We start from the raw sequence: 20,648 nt of genomic DNA on the forward strand, positions 1-20,648 counted from the left end.
TGACCCCTAGTTCGGGTCACTCCCACCATCGGGAACATGCTTCTTGCATCTACCCTGTCTAGTCCTGATAGAATATGTTTTCAAGAACGAGTTAGATAGAGCACTTGGGGTGAAGGAGATCAAATGATACGGGGGAAGGCGGGATCAGACTATTGTGTTGGATGATCAGCCCTGATCTTAATGAATGACAGAGTATGCATGAAGGGCCGATTGGCCTCCTCTTGCTCCTATTTTCTATGTTTCTGTGCAGTGCCTTATAGGCAGCTGTGTGGCCTCACATTCATACAACTTAGTGGGAACTTTCCTTGGCTGTATCCTCTGCTCACATTTAAGTGAAAACTACTGCCATGGGGATGACAAGATTTCAGTTCCTGAAGCATTATTATATCGGTGACATTCATGAGGTAAAAATACATCAGTCTTCTCTGCATGCTAATTAGACTAGTTTAACTTACTTATGCCATCTAGTTCCAAGGTTCTGAGAATTTTTGTTGGCATCTGAACATTCTGAAGTTTATCTTCCAATTCTTTGTTATCTTCCAGAGATTTTACCACTTGAAATTTAAAAAATCTGTTTTTAGTTCTTCAAGAATCGAAAATAAGATTCACCTTACCATCAATCAGTGTTTACTTACCGGCTAACATAATTGGATATACAGTTCAGAAATTACTCGTAGTAATAAATAATTCAATTTCCCAAAAATAATGCAAGAATATTTTGTGATTCTTCAATAAACATTTCTATTATATCATGTGGCAGATAACGGAAATAGAATTAGATGTAATAAAGGCTGAGTAAAGCAGGACACGTGATTTCTGAGTATTATTGGGCGGAATCTTTTCAATATTTGGCAAAGTGTCGGTTCCAGTGGGAAAACCAGTACGAATCCCGTCGGCGGTGGGGTGGGAAATCTCACGGAATTTTGAGTCTCTGTAACAACAATTTTCTTTCCCCACGTGAATCTCACCGTGCTTGTGGCAGCCTCCCGCTGATTTACTCACCCCAGGGCAGCTTGATCTGCAATCAGTGGGTGCTTCAGAAAACACCTCCCCAGCAATTGTTTCAGATCTATTAGGAGGGATGGCTGTCTTCAGCCTAGATTCTCTGAGGGAGTCCTCACCAAACTACTGGATGTTGTGCAGCAGAGTTAAGAGCACCTATACATGTGTTCCCAAAGACATCCTTCCAGCAAGGACACCACCCCTGCCTGGGAGGCTGTGGCAGTCTTAGTCAGTGCCAGCTCACTGCAGAAGATCATGGGGGCAACAGTGCCGCAAGAAGATGAATGAAATTCTTCGCGTAGCCAGAGTAATCTGCCTCCTCCAGTCTCCAGCTGAACCCTCTCACACAGATTACTCACATCTCCAAGGTGATTTCTCACCCAGTCACCTCACGGGTTGCCAGCACCTCCCAAGGGGCCCTACCCCCTCATCCCCAATCTTCACTGGCACCCCCAATAGCTAAGCTGTTCCTTACATCCCCACTCCCACTCAAAGAAGGGTGAGGCAGCATTTCAGGAAAATGACTGCCTCTTGTGGCAGATGCGGCACAGATGGTTCAAGTGAAGCATACAATTAGTATGATAAGCACATCCCTAGAAGGCACGTTCATTTTTGACAAGCTTGTTGAGTCCTTTGAGGAGGTAACCAGCTAGGTGGATAATGGGAAACCTGTGGATGTGGTATATCTAGACTTCCGGAAGGCATTTGACAAGAAGCCGCATAAAGGATTGATTCAGAAGGTGAGTTCGCAGGGGATTGGGGGTAGAGTATAAAATTACACTGGCTGACTGACAGAAAGCAGAGGGTCAGGATAAATGGGTCCTGCTCTGGCTAGTGAACTGTAACTAGTGGGATAATGCAGGGATCAATCCTCGGACCTCAACTTTTCACAATCTATTCAAATGACCTGCAAGCAGAGACAGTGTGCAACATAGCAAAATTTACAGATGATATTATAATAGATGGCCGAAAAAATAGAAAGGCAAATTTTTATCTAAATGGAAGGAAAATTTAAAATGCATCTGGGCAGAGGAATCTGGGTGTCTTTGTTCAGGAATCGCAGAAAGTCGGTATGCTGGTATAGCATGTAATTAAAAAAGCCAATGGAATGTTAGCGTTTATTGCAGAAGCACTGGAGTATAAAAGTAGAGCAGTATTGTTGCAATTATATAGGGTGTTGGTGGGACCACATCTGGAGTATTGTGTCCAGTTTTGGTCTCCTTATTTGAGGAAGGATGTGGTGGCATTGGAGGCATTTCAGAGGAGATTCACCAAATTGATTTTGGGAATAAAAGGGTTGACGTATGAGGAGGGATTAAACACTTTGGGCTTATATTGCTGGAGTTTAGAAGGATGAGAGGGGGTCTGATCAAAGTATATAAGGTACAAAAAGGGATTGATAAAGTAAACATAGATCAAATGTTTCCCCTTGTAGGGAAATCTAGAACAAGAGGTCACAGATACAATAATCTTTATTAGTATCACAAGTAGGCTTACATTAACACTACAATGATGTTACTGTGAAAATCCCCAAGTCGCCGCACTACGCCACCTGTTCGGGTACATTGAGGGAGAATTCAGAATGCCCAATTCACCGAACAAGCACGCCTTTTGCGAATTGTGGGAGGAAACCGGAGCACCCGGAGGGAACCCACGCAGACAAGGGGAGAATGTGCAGACTCAACACAGACAGTGACCTCAGCCAGGAATCGAACTTGGGGTAGCACGGTAGCACAGTGGATAGCATTTTGCCTCATGGTGCCGAGGTCCCAGGTTCGATCCCAGCTCTGGGCCATTGTCTGTGTGGAGTTTGCACGTTCTCCCTGTGTTTGCGTGGGTTTCGCTCCCACAACCCAAAGACGTGCAGGGTAGATGGATTGACCACGTTAAATTGCCCTTAATTGGAAAAAAAATGAATTTGGTACTCTAAATTTATTTTTAAAAAGGAATCGAACCTGGTACCCTCGCACTGTGAAGCAACAGTACTAACCCCTGTGCTACCATGCCACCGATATGGATTGAGAGGCAGCAGATTTATAACTGAGATGAATCATAGAATTTACTGTGCAGAAGGAGGCCATTCAGCCCATTGAGTCTGCACCGGCCCTTGGAAAGTGCACCCTACTTAAGCCCCATGCCTCGACCCCTATCTATCCCCTTTAACCCCGTAACCAGTTTTACAAGTGGTTAGCACTGTTGCTTCACAGCGCCAGGGTCCCAGGTTCGGAGCGGGAATCTCTGATCCCGCCGAAATCAGCCAAGTCCCGCCGGCGCGTTCACAAGTGGTCCTACCCGGCGCGACCTCGGCGTTCATGCTGTGGGGGCCGTCCTGGTGTGGGGGAGGGGGGATACGGCTCTGAGGGAGCCTCCACGGTGGCCTGGCCCGCAATCAGGGCCTTCCGATCGGCCGGCCGGCTTATCCCAGGGGGGGCCTATGTTCCTCCGCGCCGGACCCGTCATGTTGCCCGGGGGCCGGCACGGAGAAGGCAACCCACGCGCATGCGTGAACTCCGCCGGCCATGCTGGAGCTGCATGAGGCTCCCCAGTGCCATGCTGGCCTCCTGTGCGGTGTAGGATCACTGATCCTAGGGGCAGATGACGATGTCATCATTTTTCCCCGGGTGGAACAAACCATTACAAGGGGATATAAATTTAAGGTGAATGGTGGAAGATAGAGGGGAGATGTCAGAGGTAGGTTCTTTACCCAGAGAGTAGTGGGGGCATGGAATGCACTGCCTGTGGAAGTAGTTGAGTCAGAAACGTTAGGAACCTTTAAGTGGCTATTGGATAGGTACATGGATTACAATAGAATGATGGGGTGTAGATTAATTTGTTCTTAATCTAGGACAAAGTTTCAGCACAACATTGTGGGCCAAAGGGCCTGTTCTGTGCTGTATTTTTCTATGTTCTATATTCCATGTTCCACACAGTTACCCGACGTTGGAATTGAACCTGGTTCCCTGCCACTATAAGGCAGCAGTGCTAACTACTGTGCTACCATGCGAAGGATGTCCTGCTCACTATTTGGAAAACCAGTGGGACGCCTATGTTGCTTCTGTCTGGAGACCCAATGCTATTTCAGTGCACTCAGACGCCTACCTGGCAACATTAGACCTCCCACTCAATCATATCCTCTTTAGCGTGCAAATCCTGTCCCTCTGAGCTGCCAGTCAAACAGAAACCAATAGCTCTGCAGTACTGACAACACCAATGGGAGGGGTGACTGCTGCCAGTATTACATTGGTGCCTGTGCAGAGAATCAGTAATGCAACTTCCTAAGTCAGGTAAGTGGGGTGGGTTGGGTTCTGAGAGAGGTGGCAGTCAGGGAATGATCGATAGGGGGATGGCCTCCTGTCACCCATCCTCCTCAATGATGTAGATTCCCTTGATCAGGGGCAAATGCCATGAGAACTGCCCTCCCCCACATAGCAAGAAGTCTGTAGACAAATGCGTCGAGTTGCTGTGGTCTTCCTGGATAGCAAGTCCTCCACCCACTGCTGCTTGAATACCTGTGGAGACAGGATGAGGCTCTTAAGAGTGGTCCATAAGTGACCACATAAAGGCCTCCAGGTGAAAATCTATCTTCCAATCTTAACGCCCTGAACTTGAGCCAGCAATGTGGTGGGGTTCCCACACTGCACCTTTCCACCTGATGAAACAGCTCCAGTCACTACTGCTTCCAGACTTGCTTTGGGGTGTGGAGCAATAAATTTCCCCAATATTTATTCAGTGCTCATGTTCTATTCAATGCCTATTGATTACTTTTTTCTGAACTAATTAAATCAACTGTGAAATTTGACATTTTTATCAGTTGAAGGTCAGAGGCTCTGGCAGATTGTTACAATACACATTTTCAGAACAATCAATTCATGTTAAGAGGTAGTAAAATAGTGATTACCTTTATCATTGATAGCACTGTAAATTGCAAATGTAGGTATTCCAGGACCTGCATGGAACAAGGAACAGATATAAAAGCCATCCGAATAAGCAGTATTTTGATTTCAATAATTAGTTTCCATGATTCACTTACCATAACAGGATAGCTTATAATATTTTCCATTTTTACTGAAGTATGCCGAATAGTATTGACAGTGTTCCTTCATCAGCTCACAGGTAATACATTGCTGTTTCAGAGAACTTGTTCCAAGTTTAATTCTACAAATAAAAGAAAACATTTAAATATCTAGGCACCAGGCCCAAATGGAATTCATCCAAGGCACCTTTTTCATGGCAGTGAATTCAGTCATGCCTTTCTTTAAAAAACCCGCAGAAATGCCAGTAATATCTTATGATTTGAAAATAGTCAGTACAATCTCCATCTCTAAAAAGACGAGCAGGATTACACAGGGAACTACAGACCAATGAATAATATCTGCTGTTGGTAAATTTTAAAAGGCATGCTAAATGTGGTTGAAAGAGTTTGAGAACTCAATTATCAGGCGGTGATAATGAATGCAACCATACATGGAGAATTTTGCTTACTGTGCTATTGTCAGGATACCAAGGCACACAGACAGGCAGAGAAAGCAAATAAACTGCTACTTAGCTTAAAGCTTCGGATCTATGAAGAGAGTTTGAAGAACCTAGGGTTGTTTACACTAGGGAAGAGAAAGCTCAGGAGAGACATTATTCAAGTCCTCAAGAAGTTTAGGGGAATAGATAAGTCAAACCTTGGATATGTTTAAGATTGCCATAAAATTCTAGAACTTGGGACACGGCTTAAGATGAAAGTGGGATGAAGTGCAGATACTTTAGATTTAATTACCTTGCATAGAGAGAGGTGACATTGTGGGGGAAAAAATATAAAGGAAGATAGTGGAAGTAGACAAATTAGAATATTGAAGGAAAATTTGGGAGATTGAAGAGTTTTAGCTTTTGTCAGGGATAGGTGGATTGTGGAGTCTTTTCCGGTTCTAGATCTTCCTCTTATACAGCGTGGCATTACCGCTTTAAATATTTAGGAGAAGTTGGAGCGTAGTGTTAGCATCTTGATAAACCAACAACAACTTGCATTTATATAGCACTTAAAATGATGCAAATAACCTTGAGATATTTCAGAGAAGCTTAAGGGAGAAAGAGTGTCTCACATTACAAATATCTACATGTTTTAAGATGGTGATAGCTATTGTTGGTGATTCTTAAAAATTTAAATAACATTCATTGTAAGTGGACCAATGCATTTGTTATCTTATCAATTATGTTGCTTCATAGGTGTGAGGGTTCAAATGATTGCAGATATTCAAGCCCATTTGTAAAGGCAAATCCAGCTTTTCAAGGAACTGAGTACATTAAGGAATGTAACAGTATGAATCTTCTTTCAATTGAACTAGAAAGGAGCACCAAATGTATTGAGCAACTGATTCTATCATAGATTAGAATCAACATTTTATTAAAAGCTTTTTAATGTGAAAATGAGGATAAACCAAAACATTCCTTTAACATTTTATATTATTTTAATAATACAGAAACACTAACCTCTCCAGTCTGAAATGCTTGGGAAGAAGTCATTTCTGACTTTTGCAATTTTCTGTGTTATGCAATGCACGACGAACCACAGGTGTGTTAATATGTTAATATTTACCTGAAAGGTATGTTCCGACACCCTGGGCTAATGCGTGGTTAATTGCAGGCCCGCTTGACCCAGAGGCACAACACAACTGGTGAGCACGGGCAGCACGGTAGCATAGTGGTTAGCGCAATAGCTTCACAGCTCCAGGGTCCCAGGTTCGAATCCTGGCTTGGGTCACTGTCTGTGTGGAGTCTGCACGTTCTCCCTGTGTGTGCGTGGGTTTCCTCCGGGTGCTCCGGTTTCCTCCCACAGTCCAAAGATGTGCAGGGTAGGTGGATTGGCCAGGCTAAATTGCCCTTAATGTCCAAAATTGCCCTTAGTGATGTGTGGGGTTACTAGGTTATGGGAGTAGGGTGGAGGTGCGGGCTTGGGTAGGGTGCTCTTTCCAAGAGCCGGTGCAGACTCAATGGGCCAAATGGCCTCCTTCTGCACTGTAAATTCTATGAGAAATTAACTCTTAATATTGAAAATACCCAAAGTATTTGGAGCGCGATTCTCCGAAATGGAGACAAAGTCCCGATGCCGGAGTGAAAACCGGAGTGTCTCACTCCAGCGTCGTAGCCCGCTCCCAGCCCCCTATTCTCCTGCCCCTAAGGGGCTAGGAGCGGCGTCGCGTATTTTACACGCGCTGGGCCTTGGCGCTGGGACCCCACCACATCTGGGAATCCGACGGCGTGGGGCTGCCCACAATGGGAAACTCCATTGGCCAGCTGGCGAAATGGGGAATCCCGCTGCCGGCGGGAGTGCGCCGCAACAGAAAACGGGTGTGGTGGGTCAAAGAAACCCGCCCTCTATCTTCCTTAAACGGGGTTTTTCAGTCGCACCAGTCCCCAAACCAGAAAACTTTGCCCAATGGCCTGTCAAATTTCTATCCTGGCCACGATGATTCCCACGGTGGGCAGGACCTGAAAATGTACCTTCTTGTTTCTACTCCCAAAGTACTGTACCAAAATGAAATGATGTCATGAATTGCTTGGGTCTCCTCAAAGAATTTTCAGGCAACCAGTGTTTCTAAATAATATATTTCTGGAGTTGAGAGGTAACAGTATTTCTTTCAACATAATACATATTTTATTTCTAAAACTTACTTATACAGGTTTCTTCTCCCTGGATACGATTCATATTCATTGCTAATGTAGTAACTGTAACGCAAACATATGTACAATGAATATTAGACTGTAAAATTAATAATCAAGAACTGGATGATTATGCTTTCTAAAATCATCTTCAAGCAGGAAGTGTTAATAATGGTTATTAGAGGATAATGCAATCAGCACATATGGGACATTAGAACATTCTTTATTGAAAATGCCATGAAATTAACATTAAAATAAAGATTTATTTTGGTTTTTTTTATGTTGATGCAGAAATGCTATTGGAAATCTTTAAATATTATTAACCTTTGTGTAATCTTTACCTGCAGTTACCTCAGAAACCCTCACCTATCGCTATTTCTATAAATTTCTATAAACTATTCTGGAATATCATATAAGTAATATGGGATAGTGGACATTTAAATTGTCAAAACCGTAGAAAATAATGTCAATTGTTGAATTGGCTGTGGGAGAAATGATATTTGCTAAGGCAGCACGGCAGCGCAGTGGTTAGCACTTCTACCTCACGGTGCTGAGGACCTGGTTCGATCCTGGGTCACTGTCCGTGTGGAGTTTGCATATTCTTCCTGTTCTCACCCCCACAACCCAAAACAATGTGCTGGGTAAGTGAATTGGCCATGCTAAATTGCACCTAAATTAGAATTAGGTACTCTAAATTTTTTTTTTAAAGAAATGCAAGTTGCTGAAAACTTGATAAAAGACAAAATTGCAACACAAACAATGGACAGGATTTTCCATTTGGGAGACTATGAGCTGGATTCTCCGATTTTGAGGATATGTCCGGAGCATGTGTCTAGCCTTATGACCAAAGGGTAGGCACCGCCCCCACACCGATGCTCCGCCCGGTAGGGTCTACCAGCCGTGCCATGTAAATACCGGCTTTACCTGCAGATACGGATGGGCAATTGTCGGGTCCATGGCCGCGCATGCGCTCGGCGGCGACCTGCAGCGGTCGCACCGTACAACATGGCTCCAGCCACACACGTACCCGGCCTGCCAGATAGTGCTCCCCTCACCTCGCCATTCCCGGACCACCTCCCACCCCCCCCCCCCCCCCCCCCCCCCAGCCCCTGCTGAAGTCCCCCCGGCCAGTGGAACCGCCACCCCACCAAGGACACCCTTATATAGGTAGATCCACACAAGGAGACCCCTAAGGGACCCCCACACAAACCTCCTAACTAAAGGACCCCCCCCCCCCCAGAGTAGGGGGTTCCTTTAGTTAGGGGGTATCTGTGGGGGATTCATTTAGTCAGGGGGTCTCAGTGGGGTGGTTCCTTTCATTAGAGGATCTCTGTGGGGGGGTTCCTTTTGTTAAGGGGTCTCTGGAGGGGATTTCCTAAGTTAGGGGGTCTCTGTGGAGATTCTTTTAGTTAGTGGACTTCTGGGGGTAATCCTATTTAGGGGGTCCCTGGAGGGGTCTGTTGGGGTGGGGTGGGCAGATTGTGCATTGTGGAAGGAGGGGAGGAGGTGGTCCTCAGATGGACTTTGGGGCCAACTCCCTTAAGGAGTTACCCCCTTGCCTACATGAGGTCCATCATGTTCCGTACATGTTTGGAATACTTGTGAATCCCACCCATGTGATTCCAGCCCAGAGGATCAGAGAGTCACGGGATCCCAGAGACTCAAGTGCCCGGCTCGCAAGTGGATGCAAATGGATCATTGGGACCCATTTGCTCCCATTCGCATCCACCCACGGGTGCATGGCGCAAACGTAGATTGCGGGAACAACAGGGGAGGTGGGGCATAGCGGCCGGATTGGTGGCCAGCGCAAACTTAAATTTTAGACGGACCTCCACCTGATCGCAATAAGCGTTTCCAAAGTCGCAGGGCAGAGAATCCCAGCCAATGTTAAAATAAAAATGATTGAAGAAGAAGCCAAGTACTGAAGATACTGAAGACAGGAAACATAGTTCACAGAAAATGTATGGACTGAAAAAACTTTTATTTTTCAGTAGAGTTTAAAAAACGCAAACAGACTATTAATAAGGGCAGGGGTATGCTCTTCCCTCAGAGTTCTTACCGTACGCAAACACACACATGACTCTCATCTATTTCTATCATTACTTGGAGTTGAGAAGGCTTAGCAAATGATCTCTTCTGCCAAAACTGCAGAACAGCCCTTTGAAATGTATCTCTCCATATTAAGAGAGAGGTATATGACTCCTCTTTCGTGAATATCATCAGCCGGTATGGGAATTGAACCCACACTGTTGGCCTCACTCTGCATTACAAACCAATCCAATTATTAGAGTTCCTCACCCTTATATGATTACTACAACCACATTCTGAAAACTAACAAAACATTCGCTAAGTCTCTTGGCTTTAACTTCTCTTCTAAACAAAGAAAGAATGGAACATGCTCTCTTCTTTTACAAATTAAGGTCTGAATGACACAGCTCTACTGAGGGATGTTCTGGAACAGGGATCTTGAACTGCACAAAAAGACTTGTCACTGGAACTAGGTAGTTCCACATTCAACAGCTTGTTGGTTATGTCAGGAACAACAGGTGTTGGGTGAGCACACACTTCAGAGGTTGACAGCAAAACATCAATCACAAGTTGATCTTGCATTTAATTTCTCAGGGTAGAGTCCTAGGTCCAAGAATCTTCAGCTGCTGTATCAATTACTTTCCTTCCATTATAAGGTCAGAGGTGGGATGTTTGCTGATGATTGCACAATGTTCTGCACCATTCGTGACTCCTCAGATATTGTAGCAATCCATGCCCAAATGCAGCAACGCCTGGACAATATCCAAGCTGGGCCGACAATTGCCAAGGAGCATTCAGGGTACACAAGTTACAGACAGTGACCATCTCCAACAAGAGAGAATCTAACCATCGCCCCTTGATCTTCAATGGCATTACCATCACTGTAACCCCCACTACCAACATCCTGGGGATACTATTGACCAGGAACTCAATTGGACTAGACATATAAATACTGTGGCTACAAGAGCACGTTAGAGGCTAGGAATTCTACAGCCAGTAACTCAACTCCTGGTTCCCCAGGGCCTGTCCATAATCTACAAGGCACAAGTCGGGAGTACGATGGAATACTGTCCACTTGCCTGGATGAGTGCAGCTCCTGCAACACACAAGTTTGAAGAAGGACAATGCAGTCAGTCCACTTGATTGGCAACCCTTCCACAAAAACCTCAGTCCCCCACTATGAGCACCCTATAGCAGCAATGTGTACCATCTACAAGATGCACTGCAGGAACTCACAAAGGCTCCTTAGACAACACCTTCCAAACTCACAACCAGCAGCATCTAGAAAGACATGGACAGTAGATGCAAGGGAACACCACCACCTGAAAGACCCTCCCAAGCCACTCAGCATCCTGACTTGTAAATAGATCAACATTTCTTCACTGTTGCTGTGCCAAAATCCTCGAACTCCCTCCCTGACAGCACTGTGGGTGTACCTACAGAACAAGGACTGCAGCGGTTCAAGAAAACAGCTCAACACCACCTCAACACCAGCTCAAGGCCAATTTGAGATGGATAATGAATGCTAGCCTAGCCAGTGAAACTCCTATCCTTTGAATGATTTTTAAAAAAAATTTGGGAGGATGTTTCTCTTGCTCGAATGTGAGCCACATGCTTGTGCACTACTGTAATAATTGCGGAGGTTGTATGAGAGTCGCAATGGAACTAGCACATCAGCATTACAAAACCATTTCCTCATCACGGATCCCATAGCCAGTCCATCCGGCTTCAACCTGCCATGCCAACATTGGACACTCTTCCTGATTCCTAAACAACCCTCTTATGGACTGATCTGATTAATACTACACTCCTGCATGCTTCACCCAATGCTGGTGTCTATGTATTTACATTGTGTGCCTTGTGTTGCCCTATTATGTATTTTCTTTTCTTTTCATGTACTAAATGATCTGTTTGAGCTGCATACAGAAAAATACTTTTCACTGCACCTCGGTACACATGACAATAAACTATTCCAATTCCAATTCCTCAACCATTTCCACACTGGCTTAGGCCTTTGCACAGCAAAGCAACACAATTGGGGCCTTGCAGGGAGCAGGATTGCAGCTGTGGTGCACCCCAATCAATGACTCACATCCTTGAAGAATGCCCCCAGACAAAATTCAGCGGAGGATTCAGAGAGCTCCATCTAGCTACTGCGGAAGCTACCGTCTGGCTTGGTGATAACTGAACATGCTGAAAAAAAACTTTAATTCAAAATGACAATTTACCAATTCCTGAAATGATGGAGTCCAGCATGGTCCACTTCCAAAGTTCTGCGCATACACAGGGTCACGTACTTTGAACGTACAAGTACTGCTGTGGAGGTTGTGGTTCAGTTTTGAGCATTTTGTTTCTGTCTTACCTTTGCTTCCAAATTGGGAAAAACTAACTTCAGACAGGTGTGCAAGCTGCATTTCATCAGCACCTCTTAAGGCATGGAGTCAGTGGTAGTCTGTGGTGTTGTGCGGTAACTCAGGAGGAATCTGGAAAGATGAGATTCCAAAGTTCCTACAGAAAACTTCTTCATCCCAGCTTTAAAGGTCTGGACAGCTGTTTTGGTGATACCATTTGTTGAAGGTTGCTCTTCAGGTCTGTGAAGCTCTGCGATACTGTGCTGGTCAAAGCTATTCCATTATCAGGTAATAATCTCAGGTCAATCATATATACTCAAAGAGTTACGCCGCTTCTCAATAGTTGCAGCTGGTATTGGCATCTTTAGCTCATAGACATCAAGCCACTTCGAATGTGCATTGATGAGGAACAGTAACATGGTGCCTAGAAACAGCCCCAGATAGTCGCTATGCAGTCTGACCTATGGACGACCAGGCCATTCCCATGGGTGAAGTAGAGAGAATGGCCAAAGGGAACAGTGTTTAACTATGCTCTTGATTTCACGGTCTAACCTTGGCCACCAGACATTACTATGTGCTTCTTCATCCTTTACATGCTGGCAGTGGGCTGTAGAGCTCTGCCTAGAAGGAATGTTTGCCCTGGGAAGGGGCCATGACTCTGGAACCCCCCCCCCCCCCCCCCCCCCCCCCAGCAAGATTTCATCAGACACAACCGTACCTGCCAGGCTTGTAAAAAAAGGGCGGGATTCTCTCAGCCCACGCCGGGCTGGAAACTCGCCGGGCACGAATCGCGCGATGCCGTCCTGACACTGGTCTGCCGATTCCCCGGAGAGTGGCGAATCGGCGGCATTGTCGGCGTGATGCTGGTCGGGGACCGCTCGATTCTCCGCCCGGGAAGGGACCGTAAAAAAATCCGAGTCCCGTCAACGCCATCCATATGTGGTCTTTCCCGGCAGACCTCGCCATGCATCCATCCGGGGGCGGCCTGGTAGGGGGGAGTGGGGGGCTTCTGCGGGGCCTACCAATCGGCGGGCCGGCCTCAAGGACTGGGGGCCTCTTTTGCTCCGCACCAGCCCCTGTCGCCCTATGCCATGTTGCGTCGCGCAACTGCGCCGGTCGCACTGCACATGTGCGTCTTTGCGCAGTCGCACTGCGCACACGCAGACCATGCATCCATTTGACATCGGCATCGGCAGCTGGAGCGGCATGGGTCGCTCCAGTGCCGTGCTAGCCAACAGAGGGGCTCAGAATCACTGCTCCTGAGGGCCTGTTGACGCCGTCGTAAACGCCGTCGTGTATTGGTGAAACCTCTTGACTCCAAACGCAACCGACTGCCCTTCTTTCTCCAGCTGGCAGTTGCTCTGTTCAGTCCGGGAGAGTGTTCCTGCAATGTAGCTAATGAGCTTTCCTGACCTGTCCTTCATTCAATGTGACAGTACGACTCCTTTCCAATAGGGAGAAGCAGCACATGTCAGCTCTAACTCTTTAGCTGCGTCATAATGCACCACCAGGCATGATGACTGAAGCAGTTACTTTGATGCTACAAAAGTGTTTTCTTGTTGTGACCTTCATGGCCAGTGGGGTTCCTCCAACAGGCGGAGCGGTGTCAATCCAATTACTACAGGCTATTAGTGCAAACATATCAAATACTATGACAATAGTTGGTAAACTAAATAAAGGGCTCTTTATTGAAGAATAATAGGATTAAAGGAGAGCTCTTCATGTATATGTTACCTACTGATCAACACTGCTCCAATTACCATATAACATGTAAACTTGCATCAGTTCCTGTGATGATGTATACCAAACCACTTATTCAGCGTTTGTTAATCAGCATGTCAAACTACATGCACTACAACAGAATATCACTCACTCTAATTAAACATGTTTATTTATTAAATGATCAAAATGCAAACAAACTATTTGGTGCAATATCTCTGCAACATTATGCATTCTTGTTTTATTCTTTATATACTTACAGGGCATCCTTTGTCAGGGTCACTATGCTTATGACCTCCCATTTACCAGTTGTAATTGCAGTTACTTCAGGCTTTAAAGAAAGAAAATGAGGGACATTAATCTGAATCAGTTTAGAAAAAACTTCTAAAAATGTTTAATTGTTTCATCAAAGACTCATGTACATGAGTCATGCATTCATACCGGATTCCCAGCGAACTTATGGATATGCTTATATCCATCGTTGCCACTAATCACCTTGTAGAAACCAATGTTGTCTGCCTCAAAGAATGGCTCCGTTACTTGAAACTACAAATATTGCAAATAACAGGCATGAAAATATTAGAAATTTAAAATGTTAGTATTTAAATAATTTTTTTTTAAAGAGTTGAATTTAAAGTATCTCGACAAAATATCTTTCAAAAGAGGATTGGAGGATAACTAATGTGGTACCATTATTCAAGAAGGAAAGCATTGAAAAAAATAGGTAATTACAGATCAATGAGTCCAACATCAATAGTAGAGGAATTATTGGAAAAAGTTCTGTGGGACAGAATTGATCCCCACCTGGAGAGGCAAGGATTAATCAAGTATATTCTATATTGCTTTGTCAGCGGGAGATCATGGCTAATAAATCTAATTGAATTTCTTGAGGCGGTGACTAGGTCTGTAGATAACATAAGAACTAGGAGCAGGAGTAGGCCATCTGGCCCCTCGAGCCTGCTCCACCATTCAATGAGATCATGGCTGATCTTTTGTGGACTCAGCTCCACTTTCCGGCCCGAACACCATAACCCTTAAACCCTTTATTCTTCAAAAAACTATCTATCTTTACCTTCAAAACATTTAATGAAGGAGCCTCAACTGCTTCACTGGGCAAGGAATTCCATAGATTCAGAACCCTTTGGGTAAAGAAGTTCCTCCTAAACTAGTCCTAAATCTACTTCCCCTTATTTTGAGGCTATGCCCCCTAGTTCTGCTTTCATCCGCCAGTGGAAACAACCTGCCTGCATCTATTCTATCTATTCCCTTCATAATTTTATATGTTTCTATAAGATCCCCCCCCGCATCCTTCTAAATTCCAACGAGTAGTCCCAGTCTACCCAACCTCTCCTCGTAATCCAACGCTGTAGATGAGGGAAGTGCAATTGATGTAGTCTACATGAACTTTAGTAAAGCTTTTGAAAAAGTCCTGCAAGAGAGAGAGGTGAGGAAGGTAAAAGCTAATGGGATCCAGGGCAATTCGGCAAATTGGATCCAAAATTAGCTTTGGGGCAGGAAGTAGAGCATGATGGTTAATGGCTGTTTTTATGACTCGAATCCTGTGTCCAGTGGTGTACCGCAGGCATCAATGCTGGGTCATTTGCTGTTTGCAGTGTACATTAATGATGTATACGTGAATAGGAGAGGTATGGTCAGTAAGTTCGCAGATGACACAAAAAATGGTGGTGTGGTAAATAGCGAGGAGGAAAGCCTTAGATTGCAGGATGATGCACATGGGCTGGTCAGATGGGCAGGACAGTGGCAAATGGAATTTAACACTGAAAAGTGTGAGGTAATGCATTTTTGGAGGACTAACAAAGCAAGGAAATACACAATAAACAGCAGGATGACTTATCATGATATGGAGATATTAGGCACTTGGGTATAGAACTGAGGTCCAAAAATGAAGCAGACAATTTAAAGGTTTAAAAAGAATGAAGAAAAAATAATTAATAAGAATGCTAGCAGCAGAGTCAAAGGAATAAACCATAACTGGCTGAGTCACTTGCTCCCATTCAAACTTAAACTAATTTGGGAATGCATAATATGATTCGCCAAAGACCCAGTGTCCTTCGGGACATTCCTGCATGGCCAGAAATTATCACATTAACAGAGTGTGAGGATTTCATGATCTCTTAATGGAAATATTGAAATATGAAATATGAAACAGGCATATGAAAGGCCCAGCTCCAGCCTTTTGTGTATCAGCCAAATAATGAGAATAGATTCAAGTTTGACCACCTCAGGGGAGAATCTGTGTTTCACAGGATGGGTGGAGCTGAGAGAGAGAGAGAGTGAGAGAGAGAGTGTGTGAGAGAGAGACAGAATGTGTGTGAGAGAGAGAGAGAGAGAAAGAGACAATTTGTACTCTCAGGTTTTCTGAAAACACCCCACTGGGCAGGACCCAATCGCTGTCTACCGTTCCAAAGGTCATGGCGCCCCCAAATTAAAATACATAAAACACTGATAAAACATTATAAAGCAGTAATAAAATGGTTTTACTTATCCAAATGCTGTGGTCTGGATTCTCCGCTGTCGGGATTCTCCGTTGTGCCAGCAGCGCACCCAGGCCAGGGGATTTCCCGACACCGTGGGGCTGCCCACAATGGGAAACACCATTTTGGGAACAAGGCAGAAGGGAAGCATATAGGCAGCCATCAAAGAGATCAGGAAAAGCCACAGAGGGAAGTCATGAAAAAAGGCTGTTTTGAACAATTACAGGAGGAGTTAACAACCTGCAAAGTCAGGAAACCTGGAAACAGGAGAGCAGCCAGTCAGGTTATGAAGCCTGCTGGCTTAAAGATGTAAGCATCCATGGAACAGATCATGACAAACTGCCATAAAGGGAGAAATCTTTGAAAAGGGATTCTGGAAGAGATGTCCCTAACAGAAGAAAGACTGCTTCCCAAATCAAAGTGCTACCTTTTCCTGAATGTGTAAGCGGAACGAGAGCTGAATTTTAATGCCAAGTGTTGTTTAATGGGAATTTGTGTGCTAAAGTTAAGAAGCTGCATATAATATACTGGCATTAGAACTGTGAAGATTGAAAGTTTAAATATTGTTTTCTTTTATTTTGCATTAATAAAATTTTGTTTATGAAAATAACAAAACCAGATTTCTTATATTATTACTCCCAGAATAAATCTATTTTTTATGCACAGTCTTAAAACTTAAATAAAGTGTATAAAATTATAAGGGATATAGATAAGATAGGTAGAATGGAACCTTTCTCCTTCAAGATGGGTCAATAACCATGGTTATTAATATAACCATGTTTTAAGGTAAGGTGCAGGAGATGTAGAGGGAATTTGAGGAATATGTGACTCTAGACCCACAGCAATGTGGTTGACTTTTAAATGCCCCCCAACCGAGAAGAATGTCCACCGAAGATTTTTAATATATAAACATTCAGAGAAACAAAGTTATTTAAAGAATGCTACATACAACACCGATCCATCCAGTTCTGCTTGTTTCAACAAACTGACGATCCTAGTGTAGAACAAATTTCCAGAATAAACAATGATTTTAAATGACTATGCATCGAAATATAAGAGTTATTGTAAAAATTAGAACATTTTAGACATAGTGGTTGAAACCAGTCACCTTTAAACAAGTCCAAGTCACGTTGTTGAAATCACAAATTGTTAAAATCGAATGATTTTGTCTTCGTTCAATCCACTGCACGGAGATTCGTTCATCTGTTACCCACTTTATTAAACTTAGATAATATTCTCTGAAAAAGTTAATTTAAAATATTGAGGTGTGCACTAATAAATCAGTTGGTTAAAATTAAGCGACGACAGTGAACACTGAAATATCTTATATGATAAATGCTGAAGTCATTTTGGAAAAATAATTGCTGTTATCTGCAAATTAATTGAAGTGACCTGTTGGACCAAGGGCAAAACTTTCAGCACGGATGCTCCACAGCCAGGAGATTTTACAATCTTCCCCAACTTGTAAACCCACCGGCTTGGGCCCATTAATTTCTTCTCCAAGAATAATTATACTGGATGAAAGTTTCCAACAATTAAAGTGCAACAGGCGAGATTCTGTGTTGGGTAGCTATCTTCTCCTGCCAGAGAATTGCTGTTGATTTACGTTCCCCCTGGGAGCGCAAATCGGGAAACAATTCAGTATCCCTTGCTATGCAAATTTGTGGACGGTGAGGAATCGAGAGATTCCCGAGGGAATCCCACTATCGGATCACCATTTCGAGCAGGCAGCCTGTTAGCAAACTCCACGGCTGGCCACCCACTAACCATACCAAAAATCAACCTCCTCCCCGCAGCGCAAAGCAGCCCTCCAGTCCTGGATTGTCTGGGTGCTCCCCATTCTTTCATGTACAGGGGGTGATCAAGCCTCGTCCTCAGGGACTCCCTTAATAGGGAGACCCACAGAAAAGAGACCGGTGTCTGGTAGCCAGAGAGCAGTCCAGACAGGGAGAGTGAAACAAATTACAGCTATAACACTTACTTGTAAGCTCCACATATTCATTTTCAGAAGCTGTGATCTGTGTTTAAAACCCTCAGATCCATTAGCTGCAAGTCATTCATTCATTTCTAGTAGTGAGCTGTGCTTGACAGCTCATATTACACAGCTGCAGCATTGATTAATTCATCTGCTTTCATGGATGAGTGACTTTAAGTGCTGAAACCCCAATGTTTACCAACATCAACCGCATCAAAGACGGCTAAGTGCATTGCAATCACATGCTTGAGTGGCTGGAATACACTTCGTGATGCACACAGGATCCATGCTACATTGGAACCAAGAGCCAGTGGTGTCAGTGGTGCAGACATGTTTGGAGGGGATTCCAGTTAGAACATAGAACATTACAGCGCAGTACGGGCCCTTCGGCCCTCGATGTTGCGCCGACCTGTGAAACCATCTGAATCCTATCTGACCTACACTATTCCATTTTCATCCATATGTCTATACAGCAACCACTTAAAAGCCCTTAAAGTTGGCGAGTCTACTACTGTTGCAGGCAGGGCGTTCCACACCCCTACTGCTCTCTGAGTAAAGAAACTGCCTCTGACATCTGTCCTATATCTACTACCCCTCAATTTAAAGCTATGTCCCTTCGTGTTGGTCATCACCGTCCGAGGAAAGAGACTCTCATTGTCCACCCTATCTAACCCTCTGACTATCTTATATGTCTCTATTAAGTCACCTCTCAGTCTTCTCCTCTCTAACGAAAACAACCTCAAGTCCCTGAGCCTTTCCTCGTAAGACCTTCCCTCCATACCAGGCAACATCCTAGTAAATCTCCTCTGAACCCTTTCCAAACTTCCACATTCTTCCTATAATGTGGTGACCAGGGGCGAAATTCTCTGACCCCCAGCAGGGTCGGAGAATCGCCTGGGGGCGCCTAGAATCCTGCCCCCGCCGTGGCAGAGATTCTCCGCCACCCGGGAAGTGGCGGGGGCAGGAATCTAGCCCCGCCGATCAAAGGGGCTCCTGCGGCGATTCTCCGGCCCGGATGGGCCGAGGTCCATACGCTGGGAGGCCTCTCCCGCCGCCAAGGTTTAAACCACCTCTGGATCGGCGGGTTCAGCGGCGCGAGCAGGCCCCCGGGGTCCTGGGGGGGCAGGAGGCGATCGGACCCTGGGGGGTGCCCCCACGGTGGCCCGGCCCGCGATCGGGGCCCCCCGATCAGGGGCCGGTCCAGTGCCCTGGGTGCACTAGTTTCTTCCGCGGCCGCCACGGCCTCCGCCATGGCGGAGGCGGAAGGGAACACCACATCGCGCATGCGCCGGCAGTGACGTCAGCGGCATGCCGGCGCATGCGCCAACCGGCAAAAGCCTTTCGGCCAGCCCTGCTGGCGGGGGCGCCGGGTGTTCGCGCCAGTCTTCTGGTGCAAACCGCTCCGGCGCGGGGCTGGCCCCCAAAGGTGGGGAGAATTTCCCACCTTTGGGGAGGCGCGACCCCTGAGTGGTTGGCGCCACTCCCCTATTCCGGCACCCTCCGTCACGCCGGGTAGGGGAGAATGCCGCCCCAGAACTGCACACAGTACTCCAGGAGCGGCCGCACCAGAGTTATGTACAGCTGCACCATGACCTTGTGGCTCCGAAACTCAATCCCCCTACTGATAAAGGCTAGCACACCATATGCCTTCTTAACAGCCCTATTAACCTGGGTGGCAACTTTCAGGGATTTATGTACCTGGATGCCGAGATCTCTCTGTTCATCTACACTACCAAGAATCTTGCCATTAGCCCAGTACTCTGCATTCCTGTTACTACTTCCAAAGTGAACCACCTCACACTTTTCTGCATTAAACTCCATCTGCCACCTCTCAGCCCAGCTCTGCAGCTTATCTATGTCCCTCTGTATCCTATAACAACCCTCAGCACTTTCCACAACTCCACCGACCGTCGTGTCATCTGCAAATTTACTAACCCATCCTTCTACACCCTCTTCCAGGTCATTTATAAAAATGACAAACAGCAGTGGCCCCAAAACAGATCCTTGCTGTACACCACTAGTAACTGAACTCCAGGATGAACATTTGCCATCAACCACCTCTGTCTTCTTTCAGCTAGCCAATTACTGATCCAAACCGCTAAATCACCTTCAATCCCATACTTCCTTATTTTCTGCAATAGCCTACCGTGTGGAACCTTATCAAACGCCTTACTGAAATCCATATACACCACATCAACAGCTTTACCCTCATCCACCTGTTTGGTCACCTTCTCAAAAAACTCAATAAGGTTTGTGAGGCATGAGCTACCCTTCACAAAACCGTGTTGACGATCGCTAATCAACTTGTTCTTTTCAAGATGATTATAAACCCTATCTCTTATAACCTTTTCCAACATTTTACCCACAACCGAAGTAAGGCTCACAGGTCTATAATTACCAGGGTTGTCTCTACTCCCCTTCTTGAACAAGGGG

At 45.2% G+C, this 20,648-nt stretch overlaps 1 protein-coding gene across 4 annotated transcripts in view; it reads right to left on the reverse strand.

The window, feature by feature from the left end:
- Window positions 1–20,648, reverse strand: part of LOC119961983 (dipeptidyl peptidase 4-like) — a 144,485-nt gene that overhangs the window by 58,251 nt on the left and 65,586 nt on the right. For all 4 annotated transcript variants that reach the window (XM_038789671.1, XM_038789670.1, XM_038789674.1 and 1 more), the window contains 8 exons: window positions 17,349–17,478; window positions 17,190–17,234; window positions 14,187–14,291; window positions 14,006–14,076; window positions 7,660–7,713; window positions 5,033–5,157; window positions 4,901–4,948; window positions 456–554 (listed from right to left, as the gene is read on the reverse strand). In XM_038789671.1, the coding sequence (XP_038645599.1) occupies window positions 456–554; window positions 4,901–4,948; window positions 5,033–5,157; window positions 7,660–7,713; window positions 14,006–14,076; window positions 14,187–14,291; window positions 17,190–17,234; window positions 17,349–17,478 (677 nt within the window). The remainder of the gene's footprint in view (window positions 1–455; window positions 555–4,900; window positions 4,949–5,032; window positions 5,158–7,659; window positions 7,714–14,005; window positions 14,077–14,186; window positions 14,292–17,189; window positions 17,235–17,348; window positions 17,479–20,648) is intronic.

This window comes from Scyliorhinus canicula, chromosome 2, assembly GCF_902713615.1.
Source record: "Scyliorhinus canicula chromosome 2, sScyCan1.1, whole genome shotgun sequence".
In the NCBI taxonomy this organism is placed as follows: domain Eukaryota; kingdom Metazoa; phylum Chordata; class Chondrichthyes; order Carcharhiniformes; family Scyliorhinidae; genus Scyliorhinus; species Scyliorhinus canicula.